This window comes from Crotalus tigris, unplaced genomic scaffold (genome assembly GCF_016545835.1).
Source record: "Crotalus tigris isolate CLP2741 ecotype Arizona unplaced genomic scaffold, ASM1654583v1 scf7180000024385.1074895, whole genome shotgun sequence".
Classification (NCBI taxonomy): domain Eukaryota; kingdom Metazoa; phylum Chordata; class Lepidosauria; order Squamata; family Viperidae; genus Crotalus; species Crotalus tigris.
The window spans coordinates 717,124-738,662 of record NW_024100555.1 but is presented as its reverse complement, the minus strand read 5'-3'; the positions used below and the strand labels follow the sequence as shown (position 1 = coordinate 738,662).

The window sequence follows — 21,539 nt, the reverse complement described above, 5'->3', positions numbered from 1 at the left end:
ATACATTTTAAAAATTAAATATTAAAATTTAAAAAAAAGTGCAAGTTTTCCAAATGTAATATTTTGATATAATGAAGAAGCTTTTTTTCCTACTCCATCCCTCAGAACTTTAGATGTTCCTAAATTTATTTTTTTAAAGTTCCTACAGTTTCTGTTGAATAGCCATTTTATATATGTTTAAATATATTATTATTATGTCAATAACATATTAGTTGAGATAGTCATCTATGTAATTCCCAGGGGACTTGTAGATGGCAATCATTGTCAGATCTAATAAATACTGCATAGACCTACAAAAATATATGCCATTAAAGCATAACATCTGTGAAGACAGCTTTTACTTTGAAGACAAAGCATTTTACTTACTTGGTAGAACACAGGTTTATAATTTGCTGAGAAATTTTGCAAGAGATCATCACCAGTATAGTCTATAGGAAGATTTTCCACACAAAGGCACTTTGAATGTATGAGTTCTGGAGTTATCTGATTAGCGTCCATCCACTGTGCAAAAAGAACATTTCCACCCAACGGCTTCCCAAGAAGATCCAACCTAGCCTTGGCTGCAGAATCCTTTTTCATGTATTCCACAAAGCCATAGCCCTTGGAATGGCCTGTGACTTCACTGTACACCAAGAAGTGCCTCTCAACATTCCCATAAGGTCGCACTAGCTCTTCAAACTCTTGCAACGTATAGAAAGGGGGCAAATTGGTAATGCAGAGCAGGGCATCGGTTGGCTGAAGCTGCAGTGATATTTCTTTTCCTCGAAGGGAGTGTTGGTGAAATAGCCGTATTGCACTCTGAGCTTGCTCCCCATTCAGCAGAGTAACAAAAGCTGAAAGACAGCAAATCAGACAAAAACTTTCATATAAACTCTGTGACCGAGTTGGGCAGGTTTTAAGATCATGGGAACTATCAAGCCTTGTGATTTCTAAGACCAAGGTGCTTTGAAACTGATATTAGTTCACAATCCTATCACACACACACAAAAAAAACAACCCCCCCACTCCTCTGCATTCTCCATTTCAGCAATTATCATTTAGGATGGGTAGTGTTATTTTCTTCTGTTTTTTTTTTTTTTTTAACCCTCAACTGTGCTGACACAAACCTTTTGTTTGCTCCTGGACTAAGAAAAGCACAATAATTTCTTACAAATTAGTTGATTAACTTCTGTGATATTCCAAATATAAACGGAAGCGTAACATGTAAATCTGTAATAGTATTTTTTTTCTTAATTTAAAATCAATATTACAAATTCATGATATTAGCCATTTTCTTTCCCTAAAGAGTAGAAAATTGGGTCAGGTGGATCCTCTTCCATTGGATTGTTTTCAGGATTTGCTACTCTTCCCATCATTTCCTGGAACCACCTCGAGATCAAATTCATGCATGGGATGTATACATGGGATGGGGAGGGGCACAATAAGGAAGAAGGAAAGAAAATATTTTTATATGACTGCTGCATTGGCCAAAAACACACAATTTGCAGCTTTATGACATGACATTTTACAGTCAAAGTATAAACAATGTTGATTTTTAAAACAAAATTATATTCATATGTTTTAATACTGCCAGGCAAATTTTGGGAATAAACCAGATTCTAAACCAACATTAATGTCTGTTCATTCTTCTCAGGTTTACATTACTCCTTATTACATTTGGTTAAAAATTGGCATGATGTCATTGGAAGGTGAAAGTGTTGCCTAGCAGATATAACCTTTTAAAGTTATTGCTGACATATTTCGATAGACTTTTCCTGAAATTCAATTCCGGGAAACTCTGGTTGCAGGATTATTGTTTAAAACCAAAAACATCTTTTATTCCAGCATGCCTATTAATCATCTGTTTCTACTGAACACTAAAACTCAAAGTGGAAGCAAAATAGAATGGTAAGACGATACTACTGAGAATCAGGAATGTTAACATCTTCTTTCAAGCCTGAATAATCAAAGGTTATACTATCCTCAAGTCTACTCAAGAAGTTTACTAAATAAAATATAACTGGAAGACTCATAGAGGAACTGGTTACAATGAAAGGCATGTTACTTATATCAGAGCTGTGCAACCAACCCTTCTAAGTCCTTTCAAAGTAATAGCTAAAACCAGGGCTTTTTTTCTCATAGAATGCCCAGAACGGAGTTCTGGCACCTTTTTTGGATGGAACCTTGTAGGGTAGGCAAGGCAGGTTGTATGACGTGTGTGAGTTCCAGCACCTTTTTTTTTTTTTTAAGAGAGAAAAAAGCACTGGCTAAAACGAAAACTGGATATATAGCATAAGAACATTTCAAAAACATAGGAAGTAATTTTTTTTAATAAAGGCTCATAACAGGTATCCATAATTATTTTGACAGCAATACACAATTCATTCAGCTGCCTAGTCTAGATTACTACCTTTGAATTCTGGAGGTTTTCTAAGTTCTAATCAAGTTTTAATGTTTTAAGAATAGCCAAACAAGCAATCATATTAATATTATTTATTCTACTTTAATTTTTTTATCCTATTTGCATTCTTATTAGAATTCATCCTCAATATGTCAATCAAAGACTAAACACAATCCTTATCCTGGAAAATGTTTTTTTTCCCTTCCATTTAATCATGTCTTATTTTTGGAGACGGTCCGGATAAGTCCCTACAGTTTTCTCAGCAAGGTTTTTCAGAAATGGCTTGCCGTTGAGTCCTTCACAGGGCTGAATGTGACAGGAGTCAGCCTTTGTACCTAAAGCGGAACTCAAACTCACAATATCTTGGCTTCTAGCATGATGCCTTAACCCAGTGATGGCGAACCTTTTAGAGAACGAGTGCCCAAACTGCAACCCAAAACCCACTTATTTATCGCCGGGTGCTAGGTAGGCGTGGGCCACTGGGTGGGCATGGCTGTGGACATGGCAAACTGGGTGGGTGTGGCCAAGGTGGGCATGGTCACCTTGATGTTGCTTTTGGGAAGGGATGCCTGTGGGGGCCGGGCAAGGTTGGGGGAGATCCAGGGTGTCTCTGGCAGATGGGGTGGTGGGCAGGAAGCTCGTCCTGCGGGGTGAGGCGAGGCAAGACGAGGCAGGCAGGGGTGCCATTGTCGCAGGGCAAGGCGAGATAGGGGCCAGGGCAGCTACTGCCTGACACCATCGGCCCACACACACAGAGGCCAGCGAGCACATGGGGGCCGACAGTGTCCATCAGCAGCTACAGCCTGCCGGCCCCTTGACCAGCGCACACTGGGCTCCGCAGCCCGCTGCCAGCAGTTCAGAGAAGCCGCCTCTGAGCTGGCCGACCGACAGCTAAGGAGGCGATGCAGTGGGTCGTGCCTAGGAAAAGGACAGCATGCGAGGCCAGGAGGGATAGGACAGGGGGAGGGAAACCAGTCATGCTGGGATGCATTTGGCCACGTGGGACCTTGGTGAGTTAGCAGGCGACTGGTTGAAGAGGGATGGTTGCCATCTCCGGGGCATGGTGTGCATGCCCACAGCGAGGGCTCTGAGTGCCGCCTCTGGCACGCGTGCCGTAGGTTCGCCACCACTGCCTTAACCACTATACTAGGGGTAGGGAAACTTGGCTCTTTTATGACTTGTGGACGTCAATACCCAGAATTCCTGAACCAGCCATGCTGACTCAGGAATTTTTGGAGTTGAAGTCCACAAGTCATAAAAGAGCCAAGGTTCCCTACGCCTGCACTATACCATTTATATACAATCTTGATTTATTTGATATAAAGAGAAACTCTAGCTCATGGAAATGCAATGGGATAGAAGAATCACTCCAAATCAGGCAGCATATTTTGGACTGTAGGCAAGGTTTTCAGTGTCAAACAATTCTTCATTTCTGTTACATCCCTATAAAATACCATCCCTGATATCTATTGTGTCCCTTGGAGAGGAGTTAAAAAAAGTCTGGCAGGAGGAGGAGGAGGAGGAGGAGGAGGAGGAGGAGGAGGAGGAGGAGGAGGAGGAGGAGGAGGAGGAGGAGGAGGAGGAGGAAGAGGAGGATCTTTGTAGAAGTTGGCCTTGACACCGAATATCATCCCATACAAATAGATTCAAATAATTTTTTACTCATAGTATTATACACAGAATCAACAAGGGCAGTTTACAAAAATAGTGTCAATTAATTTTGATGGTTAAGTTACCCACCATAATTATAACAATGGTAGGCAGCAAGCTGCACTTCAGATGTTCTGCTCTACAGCTTTCCTAAGTTTCAACTAGTTGTTGCCTCCAAACTGTAAAACCACTAAACAATCTTAACCATCATTAAATTCTATTCTCATGTATCAATAATGCAAAAGCACTTTAAATTTGATTGTCACTCATTAATTTTTTAAACAAAGATTAAAATTCATTGATGGTAAACACTAATAGTCTAGTACTTACAAAGTTCAATGAGACATTAATTTAGAGGAAAGATTTGCCTTTGGTGAGATGGGCAGCTATATAAATTTAATCAATAATAATTTGCTAGTAGCATTTCCTCGTCAGTGGTCACTTTGCACATTCAAGTTATTGATACTGAACAATTAAATTGTGAATATGTATTTCTAAACTGATCCCTAGTAGAATAAACACTATAGGCTAAAAATTTGTCCCTAATTTAAAAAATATAGGGTTTCCAACATTTTCGAATCCCTTTCAAATCCAAAATAGAAAGTAGTAATTATAAATCTCTTTATTTTAATATTTATGTAAGAGTATAACTTCAGATTTAATCATATTAAACTAATTCTGAAATGTTCTGATGGCATAAAATTACAATTTGAACATATTTTCCTCTCATATACTACAATTCCCAGGCACCTTTTTTGATTTGACATTGTTTGTTATTCAAACGAACTAGTACAATATGATTTGTGAATATTAAGAAAAGAATCAGTGTGCAGGAAAGAAACATGAGGTAAATGTTGGTTTCTGACACACACACATAAACACACTGAAGCAACAATTTAATGTTATTAAATTAAGCTCTTATTAAACTGTGAGATCTAAAATTAACCCAAATAGCCACATCTATTAGAATAACTGTTACATTGCAAGTTTTTACCTGTTCTTTTATGTTTGTCCACATAACAATACTTCAGTTCAAAGTGTTTTAATAACTCATGGATTTCCTAAAAGAAAAACAATGCATGATTAAATACAAATGCAATGGAATGACTCTTTTTATTTCAGCTTAGAGATCTGAAAATGTTCCAAGTAGAAAATTATTCTGGAGACATGCTGCCAGAAAATATTAGTTAACTATCAATATGAGCACAGCGCAATTCAACAATGTGCAGGACCCTCTAAACAGCAGAATTCACAACACAAGGCATTTCCTCACAGTGATATTTTCTATCAGCTACATTATACTACATATTCTTTGCAGAAACAGAATACCAGAAATACCGATCCTCAAAAACTTAACCATGAAATGTATGAAATTAAACCTCAACCCAATTAGCTGCCCCAACATCTATGTTCACAGGGCAATCCCATCTGCTACCAGAATTTAACGTCATTTGAGACATCAGTATTGAATTTTGAAAACCTGTTTTTTATTATTGTGAAATAAGGCTGCATAGGAGTAGAAAATCCCCCCCCCCATTTCTATTAACTTTCTTCTGCTGTAAAGCATTTTTCCTCCTCTATAATTAATTGTATGGTGCAAATCCTCATGGAATACAATAAATAGCATCTGCATCCTGTTCCTCTAGTGTATTGATAAGAAAAGGATCAGCAAAGAAAAACATTTGAATGCTGGAGTGTACAAGGCTAGGCTTCCAGCTAAATATTGATTTTATCCTGAGTCCATAATTCATATAAATCACACTTATACTATTATGAATTGGCACTGTTATTGTTATGTAGACCCACTGCTGTACTTGTTGCAATTCATGCAATTCATGTTGATAATATTAAGATAATTCTAGAAGGAACATTATTATTTTTTAATTGCTTTTTAAAATTGGAATTACATTCTGCCTTTTCTCCAGACAGGTAGCTTGGAAATGTACTTTCATTTTATCTCCATTACAAGGAGATAAGACCAGGTGAAAAAGAGTGACTAATGCAAATCCACCAGATGAGTTTCCATGGTATAGGGCAGGGGTCTTCAAATTTGGCCCTTTTATGACTTGTGGACTTCAACTCCCAGAATTCCTCAGCCAGAGTGCCTGGCTGAGGAATTCTGGGAGTTGGAGTCCACAATTCATAAAAGGGCCAAGTTTGAAAACCTCTGGTATAGGGTGTTTCGGTTCTCACTAGTCTTTGTCCATTTTACCATCTATCTTTTTTTATGTAGGGTGGGCCAGAACTTTGGAGTCTTTGATTGACATATGATGTGCCATCAAATCAGTGTCGCTGTTTAGCAACCATACAGATTTTCTCCATGGTGAGGCTGGTTCTTCAGATTTTCCAGTTGTGAACCCATCAGCCTCTAATTGAGTCTATCCAGTTAATCTCAAATATAAAAGGTAAGGAACAGTCAGATCTGATTTTACTACTCAGCTTCCATTCAAGTGGGACAAAGAGCACTCTGTTCTACTAAGAATACAAAATTTCAAATGTTACAGTAACGTCAAAATTTGTATCTTTCTTATACTGTGTTTGTTAGTTTGTATGATTATGAAGAGGATGAAATTCAACATATATCTGAAGTTCAGGGGGATGGAAAGAAAGTAAACTATAGAGCATCTTTACTTGATAGGTTAATTACACTATCTTCTATCTAAATAATCTGGACCCCCATCATTTAGTTACAGTAAACAATAAATATGTGCTTGGATTTTATTACATGTTATCAGAGATGTAGAGCAGACATGTCAAACACAAGGCCCGGGGACTGGATGCAGCCCGCGAAGTGGTTTCATGTGGCCCGCGAAGCCATCCTGGAAACAGTGAGGGAATGGCCCCCACTGCCTTGGCCCTGGCCCAGGCCAGCCGGGAGCCAATGTACAATTTTGTGGTAGCCATCTATGCTGAAATGCATTCAGTCTTAGCTCCACAAGGCTGTCCAGAAACAGCGAAGAACCAGCCCCTGCCGTGTTGGCCCCGCCCCCTGGGTACATGCTGGGGAGGTATCACCCTTTGTCAGGAATGAAGAAATGCACCACCCCTTGGCACTTGCTCCGGTCCACCCCCTTCTGCCAGATCTGTCCCACTCTTGCCCAGGCCTCCACAGGCATCCTTGACACGAACGATGTAGAGCTGGCCATGCCCACCCAGTAAGCCACACCCACTCAATTCACGCCCACCCAGTAGGCCGCACCCACCCTGGCCAAACCTACCCGGCCCCCCAAGGGCAACCGCAATGCTGATGCAGCCCTCAATGAAATTGAGCTTGACACCCCTGATGTAGAGGATTGAAAGTTTTGTCTCTTATTCTATTTCTGTTATTAAATTACAGTACTGAAAACATCTGATTTTGCCACAGTGCACGCTGTGGCTCCTCTGGGTGTTGCAAAATGGGGGCTGAGGAATTGTCTATTGACTACCACCTCTTTGTATACCTTGTAGGTATGTCTTTACTGAATTCAGATTTAATGTCATATATTCTGCTTTTATAGAGATCAATACACAAATGGTGATAAATGGTGACTCACTTTTATAAAGTGATATGGCCCATTTAGTGTTCTTTGATGAAATTCCATTAGAATAAATAATAATTACTGTTACTCAGATCCTTTTCGTGCCAACAGACAATGTAAATTGATATTCTGTGTTTCCTGATCTGTTTTAGCAACTAGAAATCCTAAAGTCAAAGTTGGTATGCAGTCGTGGTTTCTTGATATTATATGTCATTTTGGTCATGTTTGCTTTTGTAGATTGCATAGATTCACTTGACTGAAATGGCACAAAAGCACTATAATAAATAAATTAGTGATAGTGGTAGTGATCTTGAGGTTTAGAGGAAACAAGGGCTGTACAGGTTATATTTAAGATGGGTCATTTGGAAAAGTTGGGGAACAATTTCCAGGAAAAGAAGCTTAGGAGATACCAGGTCAAGAGTAGTTGCAGTTCACAGAAAACAAATCATCTAATTTTCTTTCTTACTCAACAATGTTAGCAAAATAAATTATATTTGGGTTAGATTGGATTTGGATTGGATTGGATTGGACTGGATGAGATTAGGATACCTGAGCTGAGATTAGGTTTTCACACACAAAAATACGGCTGTGTGAAGGAACTGTGTGATAAAATGCCAAAATAAAACAATGTATTAGTTCAGATTGAGAAGCACATTTTAAATTTTGTTAAGTGCAAGTGTTATGCTAGACTTCTATTGTTAAGATTATTTTTCAACTTTAGATATTTCAAAAAATGTGCTCCCCTGTAGTCTGTATTTATATATGTACAGCGTTATTTATTTATTTCATATTATTAATTTTACATTCTGTCTTTTTTTCTTATATAAGCACTCAGAGCAATTTTGCTATAATTAAATGTCCACTTATGTCAGTGGAACCAGTACAATCAACATTAAAATCAATAGCAACAATAACAAAATAACAATAACAATAACAAAAGTTTGATGAAAGAAATACATTTCTGCCACTTGATCATTTCCTGGGAGTATGAGACCTAAATGCATCTCTCTGGGAAAAATATTTTATTACTTGGAAGTCATAGACAAGATGGCTTATCCCAGGGGTAGGCAACCTTGGCTCTTTTATGACTCGTGGACTTCAACTCCCAGAATTCCTGAGCCAGCATGGGAGTTAAAGTCCATGAGTCATAAAAGAGCCAAGGTTGCCTATCCCTGGCCTATCCTATATAGCCAGTAACAGAGATCCTGAATATGAGGGCATCTTCAGGAGAGCCTCTGCTGTTAATCTAAGTAACTGGGCAGGTTCCCAACTATAAGAAATAGCTAGACCAGTGGTTCTCAACCTTTTTAATGCCGCGACCCCCAACCGGTCATAAGTCGAGGACTACTCAACCAGTCGTAAGTCGAGGACTACTCAGCTGGTGCAGCACCGTTTGCAGAATGGGACTTTTGGCGGGCTCAGCAGGGCAGAGACAGCCTGGACAATTCCTATTGGCTTTTGAAAGCCAATAGAATTAGACTCTATTCAAGAGAGTCTATTCTATTGGCTTTCAAAAGCCAATAGAATAAAAGGGAGTAGCACAGCTAAGGAAAAGGGGGGAAAAAATGGCGGACTGCGTTGTTTGGCGACCCCCGTGAAATGGTCGTTCGACCCCAAATGGGGTCCCGACCCACAGGTTGAGAACCACTGAGCAAGACCTTAAGTCATTTTAAAAATAAATAATCAAGTAATTAAGCAAGCAAATAAGTTCATATACAGTATTTTGAGATTCTTTGTTTATAAAAATAGGCCAAATGCTGTATATAGTTTCTAATTTGGATAACAATCCAAAATATGGGCAGAATTCCACATGTGCGAGCTGAAGAAACTTGGTCGTGTTGCAAGGAGGGCCTAAAAGATGCTGAAAAGAAGCTCAGTATCCGATGATAAGTAAAATCCCATCTGTACTTTGATTAGCTCCCATATATGGTCCAAGTACTGATGTGACCAAGTTTTAGTATGAACTAATTACGATTAGGCAAATGCACTGTATTAACCAATGGTTTGTTTAACCATGATCTTCTGAATATGCGATAACAGATTGGGGCTTTTCACAGCATGCTAAATTAATTAGCCTATGCAACATTTAAAAAACAACACCAAATAAAAGTTGTTGTCTGAGTGTATTGTGCAACTTGGCTTGTATTGTTACAGATTAAGTGCAGAATGAAAAGCTGAAATTTTAACGTAGCAGTTTTCACAGACACAATACAGAGATCACAGCAGGCAAAAATGGGAACAAGGAGAAAAGTTATATATTACCTGTCAGAGAGCAGTCCCAAAGTTAGTATTCATGCCTCCATATACAATTTTGGAGGGAAGTACAAGTAGTCCTCAAATTACAACTTACAACCATTCATTTAGTGACCATTCGAAGTTACAATGGCACTGAAAAAAGTGACTCATAACTGTGTTTCAAACTTACACAGTTGTAGCATCTCCATGGTCACATGATCAAAATTCGGACACTTGGCAACTGGAATGTGTTTATGAGGGTTGCATCGTCCCGGGACATGTGATCTCTTTTTATGACCTGACAAACAAAGTCAATGGGGAAGCCAGATTCATTTAACAGCCGTGTTACTAATTTAACAACTGCAGTGATTCACTTAACAACGGTGGCAGAAAAGGTCGTAAAATGGGGCAAAACCCACTTAACAACTGCCTCGTTTATTTTGAGCTCAATTGTGGACATAAGTCGAGGACTGCCTGTTAACAACTTAATGACATTATTTTTGAAAAGAAAATCTGTGCAACCAAGAGTAAAGTATTGTATTTTTTTTTTCATGTACCACATCCTAGGAGAGATAGCCTACCTGACCAGCTTTATATGTATTAGCTAAAATGGCAGAGTTCCCCAAACTTGGCCACTATATGACTTGTGAACTCATGCTGGCTGAGGAATTCTGGGAGTTGAAGTCCGCAAGTCATAAAGTGACCAAGGTTGGGGACCCCTGATCTGTGGCATTGTCTACACATATGCACATCTTCAAGGTCAAATGCATATTCCTCTGGATACATCTCTAATAAATGAGCGACCTGAGTCCAAGATCACAATGCACTCTTGTTTTGCCTATCTGCTAATTCAATATATATAGTTTAATGGCAAGATCAAGTATCTTCTTTTTAGTCAAATTGAACACTGGTTTCTTATTTCCTCGGTTAACAGCTGTCAAATGCCACGTTAATAAAACATGATGCTGCTTTTTGGAGGAACTATGCAGTGATACTCTGTTACTGCTGTTATTCAGTAATCGACCAGACCTGCCCAATTTTCTATGCGAGAGCAACATTTTAAAAGAGAAAGGGAAATTTTATTTGTAAGGATAGGAGTAAAAAGTACTTTCCATGAAAGGCAATTACAGAAAAGCTTCTTGATGCTACGATGAACTATTTACTATTTAAAGACATTGCAGAAAGCATGCCTGAAACTTGTATAATGGACAACTGCTTTTGTTACATGCATCATTCTTCTGAGGATAGTCCACCAAATAAAATCATATCCAGCTGACATACATAAAACCAAATTTTAAAAAAGGATTAACACTGTACATTACACTGATCTGCTAAGTTTATTTTTAGATCATGGAAAATATGCTTTGCTATTCAGCGACTCACAGTGTAGTTAAAACATTTGTACAGTAGTCTTTGTGTTTTTACAAATACAGCTGTCAGAATCTCCCAACTCTTGAACTGCAGATTGCATGTGTTATTTCAACAGTTCCAAATAAGGGACAGTAAGAAATCAAGAATTATATCTCAGTGTGATATGAATGTAGAAAAATATAATGTTCTCATATTCCTTGGAGCAAACCTGAATATTAACTGATGGATGATGGAGAAATAAAACAAAAGTCAAATTATTTATTAATACTTTTAGAGTTTATACTTGCACAGAGCTATCTACTTTTTATAGTTACTTTCTTATTCTACTTTTATACTTACTTTTTTATTCTCATGAGCTATCATGACCAAGAAAAAGAAAATTTCCAAGGTCACTTGGGAATGAGGATGTTAACTCTATTCCCTACAGTACAAGTTCCAGCTCTACCCATTTTAGAGTCTCAATTCTGATTTATTTATATATTTGCTTATTTATATTATTAACATATTGCTTCTCATTTATACATAGATCAAGGTTATTGTAATGGTATAAAAGAAAAGCAATCCACTAAATGTGGCCTCTGAGTCTGTGGCATAGTTAAGGAGCAATTAATCAGCTATTCAACCAGACATTTGAGATAAAGTACATTACATTAAATTAAATAAGCTTAAATGCTAATAGACATATTCAGGAGAAAACTTATAGGAAAAAGACTGGAACACTTTTTTTCATTTGAAAGCTAAACCATTTAAAATGATTTTTAAAAGATGACACTAAACTGACAGGAATAGCCAATACCCCAGAAGACAAGTTCAGGATCCAAAAGGATCTTGACAAATTTGAACAATGGGCCCTATCAAACAAAATGAACTTTAATGTGGAGAAAAGCAAGATTTTACATTTAGGCAGGAAAAATCAAAGGTATAAGTACAGATTAGGCGAGACCTGGCTCAAAAACAGTAACTGTGAGAGGGACCTTGGAGTCCTAGTGGATGATCACTTGACTATGAGCCAGCAGTGTGCCGCAGTAGCCAAAAAAAGCTAATACAATCCTGGGTTATATAAACAGAGGCATAGAATCAAGATCACACAAAGTATTAGTACTGCTTTATAAAACATTAGTACAGCGGTTCTCAACGTTTGTGTGACGGCGACCCCCGTCACATAAACGTTATGCGCATGCGCGGCGCGGCGCACATGGGGGTGGGGGCCCCACGCACGGCGTGCATGCGTGGTGCCCCCCGTGCGGCGCGCATGGGGGCGGGCCCCCACACACGGCGCGCACATGCGGCGGCGCCTGCACGCGCGGCGCACATGCGCGGCGACGCCCCCCGGAGGCACGGCGCTGCCCCCATACGCGGCACGCATGCGTGGCGCCACCCCCCAGAGGCGCGCCGCCACCCCACGCGCGGCACACATGCGTGGCGCCGCCCCCCGGAGGCGCAGCACCGCCCCCACGCGCGGTGCGCGTGCGCAGCACCGCCCCCCCGGAGGCGCAGCGCGCCCCCGGAGGCGACAAAATGGCGGATCGCCGCGTTTGGCGACCCCACAAAAGAGGTCGATCGACCCCAAATGGGGTCGCGACCCATAGGTTGAGAACCGCTGCATTAGTAAGACCACACCTGGAATACTGCAACCAATTTTGGTCACCATACTACAAAAAAGATGTTGAGACTTTGGATAAAATTCAGAGAAGAGCAACTAAGATGATCAAAGGCCTGGAGACTAAAATATATGAAGAACGGCTGCAGGAATTGGGTTTGGCTAGTTTAAAGAAAAGAAGAAATAGAAGTGACATGATAGCAGTATTCCAGTATTTGAGGGACTGCCACAAAGAAGAGAGGGTCAAATTACTCTCCAAAGCACTAGAAGGGAGGACAAGAAACAATGGTTGGAAATTGATGAAAGAGAGAAGCAACCTGAAATTAAGAGAAACTTATTAACAGCGAAGACAATTAACCAGTGAAACAGCTTGCCTTCAGAAATTGTGGGCGCTTCACAATTGGAAATTTTTGAAAAGAGACTAGACAGTCACCTCCATGGTCCCTTCCAGCTCTATTCTATTCTATTCTATTCTATTCTATTCTATTCTATTCTATTCTATTCTATTCTATTCTATATTACAAAAGGAGAAATCACATCTACACAATGATAATCATTATTATCCTACACAAAGAGTCTTGGAGTGCTACTTATTGCTGTATTATATAGAGTTCCTAGGGAAATAAGAGGATAAGTAATATCATAATTATATAATTCTGCCTTTTATGAACCATAACCCAAAATCACATAAAGAAATGCGGCTAGGGAATAGTGACCATCAATTACATTTTTGAGGCAAATATTTTAATTATTAAAAAAACCCAATATTATAAATGAGCAAAGATACAAAATAATATACTTTATTTCAGCAACTCATAATGTATTGCAAGTTATGTATATCATAATGTATTACAATATTCTTTTCTGAATTTTTTTATTTATATTTGTTTCTATAATAATTAAGATTTTTGCAACCAAAATAAAACTCTACATTAAAAGAGAAAATTTTCCAAACATTTTTAAATGCATATTTAGCAACATATAGATATTTATGGTATCTTGAATTCTATTATCCTAAAAATACAATTACCTATGTCTAAAGCAAATACTATTTATAAAATATCTTCCATTGATGCTTCAATAGTAAGACTTTATATAAGACAAGGGGGAGACACTGGCTATGTCAATATTGCATTTTCTGGTATTGCAGAAAACAGAGTTGAGAGACAATGACTTTCCTTGAGACCATTAGCAACCTTTTCAGATTACAGGTGACCTTTCATACTCTTGCAAGGTAGCAAGAATAACCATCTTTCTATGAGAGATTCAGATAATATATTTGGAATTCTCTTAAATTTATCCATACAACAATAGAGTGGCCAGAGAGAAAATAAATGATTCAAAATTATCCAGAAAGCTTCAAGTTCAAAGGGTACTTAGACTTGGATTGGGAAATCCAGGTTCAGCACTTTTAGCTACGACACTACATTAACTGTATACTGTCTTACATTTTTGTCATCAACTATGAGAATTTATACAAGACTCTGGTAAAACATTTGGCAGTGTTTTGCATTCTGAGTACCCAAGCAGTCATTTAGAGGTGTGTCAGAGTTCTGTCTGTCTGTCTGTCTGTCTGTCCGTCCACCCGCCCGTCCATCCACCTATCCGCTTCTATCTATCTATCTATCTATCTATCTATCTATCTATCTATCTATCTATCTATCTATCTATCTATCTATCTATATTATTCGCCAACCATCTCAGAGCATAATCAACTATTTATTTATTTATTTATTTATTTATTTATTTATTTATTTATCAGTTTGTATGCTACCTCAATTACCAAGTAACTATTTCCAAACTATGAATTTCTAATAAAGATTATATTAGAGCTGGAACTTCCTGAATTTTGCTATACATTCTCAGAAAAAGTCCTTTCCTAAAATTATATAATGTCAGCATAAAATGTAAGAATGTTTTTAATTTCCCACTCTTCAGAACTAGAAAAAAAAATACATCACAGAAGATATAACATCAAATTGATTCAATCATTATTACTTAAATTAATAGGATCAGACAATGGAGTTGATGGGGGGTTTATGTCTCTTTTTGCTCATTTCCACTGCTTCAGTCTGTTATCTGCCCTTACATATTTTAGACTTATATGATATTTTCCCTCTAGGAGTTTAACCTGGAATAAATAGCATTTCTTCCTCCATTTGTTCACACAATAAACCTATAAGATTGGTTGAACCAAAACTGGGCCAAAGTCATCTAGAGTATTTGAGAGAGGAAACCAGATTTAAGTCTCTCCTATTTTAACCCTACATCTTAACCATTAAACACACCAATTCTCCCATATACAATAGCTGTCAAATTCTTGTGTCCTTCTGGGCCATTGTGTCCTTAAGAAATCTCTGGACAGTTCTCCCCTTACAGAATAATAATAATAATAATAATAACAACAACAACAACAACAACAACAACAATAATAAGTTGGAAGGGACCTTGGAGGTCATCAAGTCCAACCTCCTGCTTAGGCAGGAAACTCTACACCATTTTGGACAGATGGCTTCCAGTCTCTTCTTAAAAACTTCCAGTGTTGGAGCATTCACTGCTTCTGGAGGCAGTTTGTTCCATTGGTTAATTGTTCTAACTATCAGGAAGTTTCTCCTTAGTTCTAGGTTGCTTCTCTCCTTGATTAGTTTCCATCCGTTGCTTCTTATCCTGCCCTCAGGCGCTTTGGAGAATAGCTTGACTCCCTCTTCTTTGTGGCAGCCCCTGAGATATTGGAACACTGCTATCATGTCCCCCCCCCCTGGTCCTTCTCTTCGTTAAACTAGACATCCCCAATTCCAGCAACCGTTTCTTATATGTTTTAGCCTCCAGTTCCCTAATCATCTTTGTTGCTCTTCTCTGTACTTTCAAGAGTCTCAGCATCTTTTTTACATCGTGGTGACCAAAACTGGATCAGTATTCCAAGTGTGGCCTTGCCAAGGCATTGTAAAGCGGTATTAACACTTCACGTGATCTTGATTCTATCCCTCTGTTAATGCAGCCCAGCACTGTGTTGGCTTTTTTGGCAGCTGCAGCACACTGCTGGCTCATATTTAAGTGATTGTCCACTAGACTCTGAGATCCCTCTCACAGTTACTACTATTGAGCAAGGTACCCCTATACTATACCTGTACATTTGTTTTTTCTTGCCTAAATGTAGAACCTTACTTTTTTCACCATTGAATTTCATTTTGTTATATAGCACCCAGTGTTCAAGTCTGTCCAGATCCTCCTGTATCTTAAGCCTGTCTTCTGGAGTGTTGGCTATTCCTGCCAACTTGGTGTCATCCGCAAATTTAATGAATTCCCCATCTATCTGCATGTGATGGTTTGTCTGCTAGTGCCCCTCCCCTCCATGCATTTCATTAAAGCAGAGGAATTCTTGAATCAAAAACATACACAAGCCAGCCACAAAACGTACCTATAGTACACCCTTAAAACAAGATTGCCTCAGAATTCAATCTAATGCCCTGCGTACATTCTTGAATTATCATGATTTCAATAGGGACAGGCTTGTCTTACTTGTTTATGTACAATGGGATTTATAGTTATAGATTTCGCTCCACCTAGTAAAAAACTGTACATTTCCTTGTTAGATAAAAAACTCCTCAAGGAAAATAAACCCATATAATCATTCAACATGCACAAGAGGAAAAACATTTCCCTCTTGTCTTACAATATGTGCAAATTCTTCCCACATAACCCCTCCAGCACGTCTTTTGGGGCAGCATTTTCTCACAATATCTAATTGTGATTGGCTTCCTCTAGCTTTATTCACACACGTGCATGTGCACAAAACGTATTAATTTTATATGATGGACTAAAATATATTTTAAAATAACAGGAAGCAACAGGATATATAGTCTATTTGTTGTAACTATCATCTGAAGCGGTGTTTTAATAGTGCAGAATTTATATTGCTATGAATTATTTGTTCTTATTCCTAGTCAATGTTTCAATCCATATTCAGGAAAACAACTCTGACAAAGAATACACCACAGTGCCATATGAGTGTTTTCAGCTCTCACAGGTAATAACAATGCAAACATCTGGCAAATAACTCTTCTCTTTTTACAATTTGCAATCTAAATCCTATTTCACAGGAAAATTGCTGTGTCCAATTATATTTTAAAACAGCTACTAAGTAGCTCTACCTAATGATGAAATTCTGCTTCAATAGTGGCTGCCAGGTGTTTATCATGGACCACAGAGATTCAGCCACATCCTTTCCCTTCCCATCAGCTCTGTTCAGGATTTCTGCCTTCTCCCTACCATTAGCAGAAGGAAGGCAAGGATTTTTAAAGAAGATTATTGAAAGAAATGTGGGTCCACTGCCTCTCTTTCTCAAGCTGGGAAGCAGTGATCCTGAACAGATTCTTTGGATGTGGAAGCCATGCCCTCTTCTTTCCAAGGGATCGTTCTAACAATGTGCTGATTCTTCACTGCTGTTATGATCAAGTATCTGATTATTTGGGCTTTGGGAGGAAGCAGCTAGAGCAGGGCTTTTCAACCAGTGGTACGGGTACCACCTGTGGTACATTGGCACCTGGCACGTAGTATGCAACCATTATAGAAAAGTGGTAGCGGGGGAGGGGAATGAGCTGAACCGGTGGCAGCATCGCACAAGCCTGAGAGAGAGATGGCTGCAGCTGCAGGGCTGTCAGGGCTCAGCGGAAGTGCCAGGATCAGTGCCGCTTTCCAGCTGATTGGCACTTCTTTGGGACTGTCAGGGCTCAGTGGAAGCACCAGGATCAGCACCAGGCTCCAGCTGGAGATCGGCGCTGATCCTGGTGCTTCTGCTGAGTCCTGAAGAAGCACCGATCAGCTGGAAAGCAGCACTGATCCTGGCACTTCTGCTGAGCCCAGAAGAAACGCCGATCAGCTGGAATGTTGCAGCATCTCCAGGGTCTTGTGATTTACATTCAGATGCTTGGCAACGGATTCATATTTATGACGGTCACAGTGTCCCAGGGTCATGTGAAGTGACCAAAACCTGCTGAAACCACCCAGCAGACGGGGGGGATAAAAACCAAACACCCTCCCACCCCATCCCCGCTGCCAATCCTCAACAGAAATACTCACAACAATGAAAACCTCGAACAGGAGGAGGAGCACTGCTGGGTGGGCAGGCAGGTGTCTTGCTCGGCTGTGGCTTGGGAGGCACTTTTTTCAGTGCCATTGTAACTTCGAACAGTCACTAAGCGAACTGTTGTAAGTCAAGGACTACCTGTACTTTATGACTTTTTTTCTTTTTTGAGGGGGGATCATCAACTTTTTGACACCTTGCTAGGCGACTGGTGGTACACGGATGTTGCCATATCCTAAAAGTGGTACAATGGGTGAAAAGGTTGAAAAGCCCTGAGCTAGAGTACTCTGGATCATATCAACCACCCTGCGAGACGGGATAGGTTGAGAGACAGTAACTGGCCCAAAGACTCCTAACCAGCTTTTATGGGAGGCCTAAGATTCAGGGTTTTTTAAATAAAATTATTATTTCTATGCAGTACATTTACCACCCTGTTAGGCTTTCTTTCACTGGTTCCCATCTCTGAGATAGTATTTTGAAATTGTTTTTCTGTAAGTGTCAGCAGTCATAAAGCATAAAGTATAAAACTTTAAAGTGATGTTTAGGTTGTTTTAATGCTCCAGTTTGTTTCATGAGCCTAAGCACCAACGATCAGCAGGGAATTATGTGCTTCCTCTTCAGAATATGCAGCATTGTCATTATATTCAAGACTAAAAATGAAGTTTATTCCAATTCTAAGTATAAACTAAACCTAATCGACCAATTTTGGTAGCATTGGCATCTATATTTTACTAAATAATCTCTAAATTATACTGACCAACACATAAGAGAATACAGAATATTTTTATGATAATTTTATAATTATTTTACCAATATTATAAAGTCAGGCAAAAGAGGTAATTGAACTAGTGCTCACAACAAATGAAAGCCATTGTTAATATTTCTTATGTAGAAATATCTTTACAGAGATACTCAATTGAAACTTAATGGAAAAGGATATTATAAGATTTTATACCCACACTCTATATCCTAGGTGCCTGCAATGTCACAATAAAACATAGTTGACTTCGAGGCATTGTTTACCTTAAAGAATCTTCATTTGAGTAGCATAGCATCAGCACTTACATAAGCAAAGCCAAAATCTGAATTCCCCTCCCCTGAGCACATAGTATCAAAGCACAATTCCCTCCTCTAGTTAACAATCATAAATCACATTCTCCAATTAGTTTGAAATGCAGGCTTTCCCTCCAGTTCTTCAACCCCCATTTCTTATCTTCTTTTATTTCAAAAAACCTTGGTTCTCACACTATTTACAATATTGTTATGTCTAACTAAACTCCCATGCACATTCCTCCTCCCCCCCCCCAGTATCATCTATTTCTAACTCTAATTCTAAGAGTAAAACAAAGTAAAGGAAAATGGCTGCATCTCCATATGTTGTCAACGCAAGCACATTCTATGTTAGCAGCGACAATAGTACTGTGTTAAGTACTAGGCAAAATACTTCATTGTCCTTCACAATAAAATACAATACTATAAGGATCTGGAAAAAGTGAACAATTAACTGCAAGTTTTGTCTTAATTAACCTTCAGGATACATCTTATTTATTAAAACCAGAATTCTTTCTTTACCTTTTTCCTGGATATCCTATGCAACTAATTCCACACTTTAGGCTTAAGCTTTTTAAACCTCTCACAATCTCTTCCAAAGCAAGAAATTTTTAAAAGCCATTTGCTATATGGAATAAAAGTTTGCAAAAATTAAATAACATTATTGAGGTTTTAACTGTGCAAGTACACCATATTGTGAAGAAAATGTTGTGAATTAATATCCTTAGTAGAACCTACACACTCTATTTTTAAAAACAAAAACAAAAGCAGATTTGTTCCAACTGAATCTTCTCTAAACATAAGACAAATAATTTTTTGAACATCTGAAAAGATGAACCACCAATTATAAACGTATGTTTAGGTACACAGAAATAGCAAAATGTTTGTTCATCGGTAATTTAATTACCTTTATAGAGACAAATAATGCATTAATGCCAAGATTCTCTGCACTCTTAATTTTTAGCTATAGCAGCTTAGAAAAGAGTTAGCATTTCAAATTGTAATGTGATAGCACCTGTCAGCTCTGAAATTCTTTTATACAGATGGGCCCCATAGGCTTGAATATTTTTCTATTAGCAGTATATTTTATAATCACATGGAAGTAAAGGGACATTTAGGAGCTAGAAACTTGATCAATGTTAGCAATGGGAAGTTATTACCGTAGAAGTTTATAAATGCACTCATGAAAAATAAAATGAATAGAAGTCTTGAGAATTTGTATGTCTAATGTGAATTAGGGAAAAAAAAGAGATGGTCTCAGACAGCATAAACAATGCTTTATTTGGAGAGAAGGAGAACATGCAGTATGCATTTCCAAAGACTCAATAAGATAAAGTGCAGATATTGGTTACATCTGCTTTCCAGACAAGAGAACAGAAGTATTTTCCTTCCCTTTTTTTTTTTTTAACTACGCTAGCAGTCATAAATCCTGACTGCGCTTCCATTTATGGGATGTCTGTCTCAATCTAAAGGGGGAGAAAACTCCTGTTTGTATTATTCAACAAAATATAGAGTATAATCCCCAAACACAGAGAAATGGTTATTTTAAAAAAAGGAAAATGGCAGCTATATACTTGGAACATCTTACATCCTGCAAGGTTAGCTTTAATACTATCAAATAACAACAACATCTGCCTATCCTTGGGAAGGGCTTGAGAGCGATAAAAATGCCAAATCCAGTCTGAACACAGGGTTGACTGTGCCATCAGCCACAATAATAATGCTTCACACTTGCTCTTCTACTGCCAGAGAACTCTGTAGTTTCAGAGAGAAGCGACAAGAGCTTTGTATATTTTGCTGTCAATAAAACAGAGATAGTTTCTTTGGCATACTGCATTCTGTTACAAAAATTGTGAAGTGCAGCCTGGCTACAGGACTACTTTTCCCTACCTGCAACTTCCAGGGTTAGCTCTTTTCCTAACTGTTCTCTTCTAGCAGTTCACACTGCTATCTAAATCTCCCCTTATTTTTTCTTCCAGAGATCCAAAGACTTCTTCAATGTCTATCGAGATTCTCAGTCATCCAGGTCATGTTTGTCCCAAAGGTGCTTTTTTTCAAGAGGCAACTGAGACTTTCTTGTTTTTTCTTTGAAGACGTTTTGCTTCTCATCCAAGAAGCTTCTTCGGCTTCTTCGCTTCCCCATCTTCCAGTCAGAGCTGAAGAAGCTTCTTGCACGAGAAGCGAAAACGTCTTTATTAAAAAAAAACAAGAAAGTCCAGTTGCCTCTTGAAAAAAAGCACCTTTGGAACAAAGACTTCCTCCTCTCCTTCAAGGAACCTGCGCACCGATGTCTCTTCTCCTATGAGGGGAAACTTACCCCACTGACTAGTTGGTTTTAACAGAGATCGAAGAACTGGTTTCGCTAACCTGGGGTGAGTCTGGATGTCATCTCTCCCCACAGAAAACTCTCCCTTCCCGACTCAGTATGGAAAGTCCTCAAGGTTTCTTTTCCCACACTGGGACGGTCCGGATCATAATGCCCAAACATCAATTTTCATAGAGGGAACTTGAGGGAAATCTAGCGCAAAACGTTCGGAAGGCGCCAAGCTGTTTCCGCTCGGTTCATGAGGTCCCCACCACCCCTCCGGCTCCCGCCTCTGCTCCCCCCTCCGGGGCCCCGCGCCTTCTCTGCCCGGCCGCCACTTCTTCTTC

The 21,539-nt window shown here is 38.9% G+C and overlaps 1 protein-coding gene and 1 long non-coding RNA gene across 3 annotated transcripts in view; one reads left to right on the top strand and one right to left on the bottom strand.

The window, feature by feature from the left end:
* Positions 1-21,539, bottom strand: part of RAVER2 (ribonucleoprotein, PTB binding 2) — a 47,915-nt gene that overhangs the window by 25,766 nt on the left and 610 nt on the right. Inside the window, exons 2-3 of the mRNA XM_039328945.1 lie at positions 5,025-5,091; positions 367-833 (exon numbers count right to left, since the gene is read on the bottom strand). Coding sequence (XP_039184879.1) covers positions 367-833; positions 5,025-5,091 — 534 coding nt within the window. The remainder of the gene's footprint in view (positions 1-366; positions 834-5,024; positions 5,092-21,539) is intronic.
* The window catches only part of LOC120301543, a 32,822-nt gene continuing 32,363 nt past the window's right edge, over positions 21,081-21,539 (top strand). Inside the window, exon 1 of one of the 2 annotated variants that reach the window (XR_005554937.1) lies at positions 21,081-21,259. This is a non-coding gene — a long non-coding RNA (uncharacterized LOC120301543). The remainder of the gene's footprint in view (positions 21,260-21,539) is intronic. The other variant, XR_005554938.1, reaches the window with a different exon arrangement.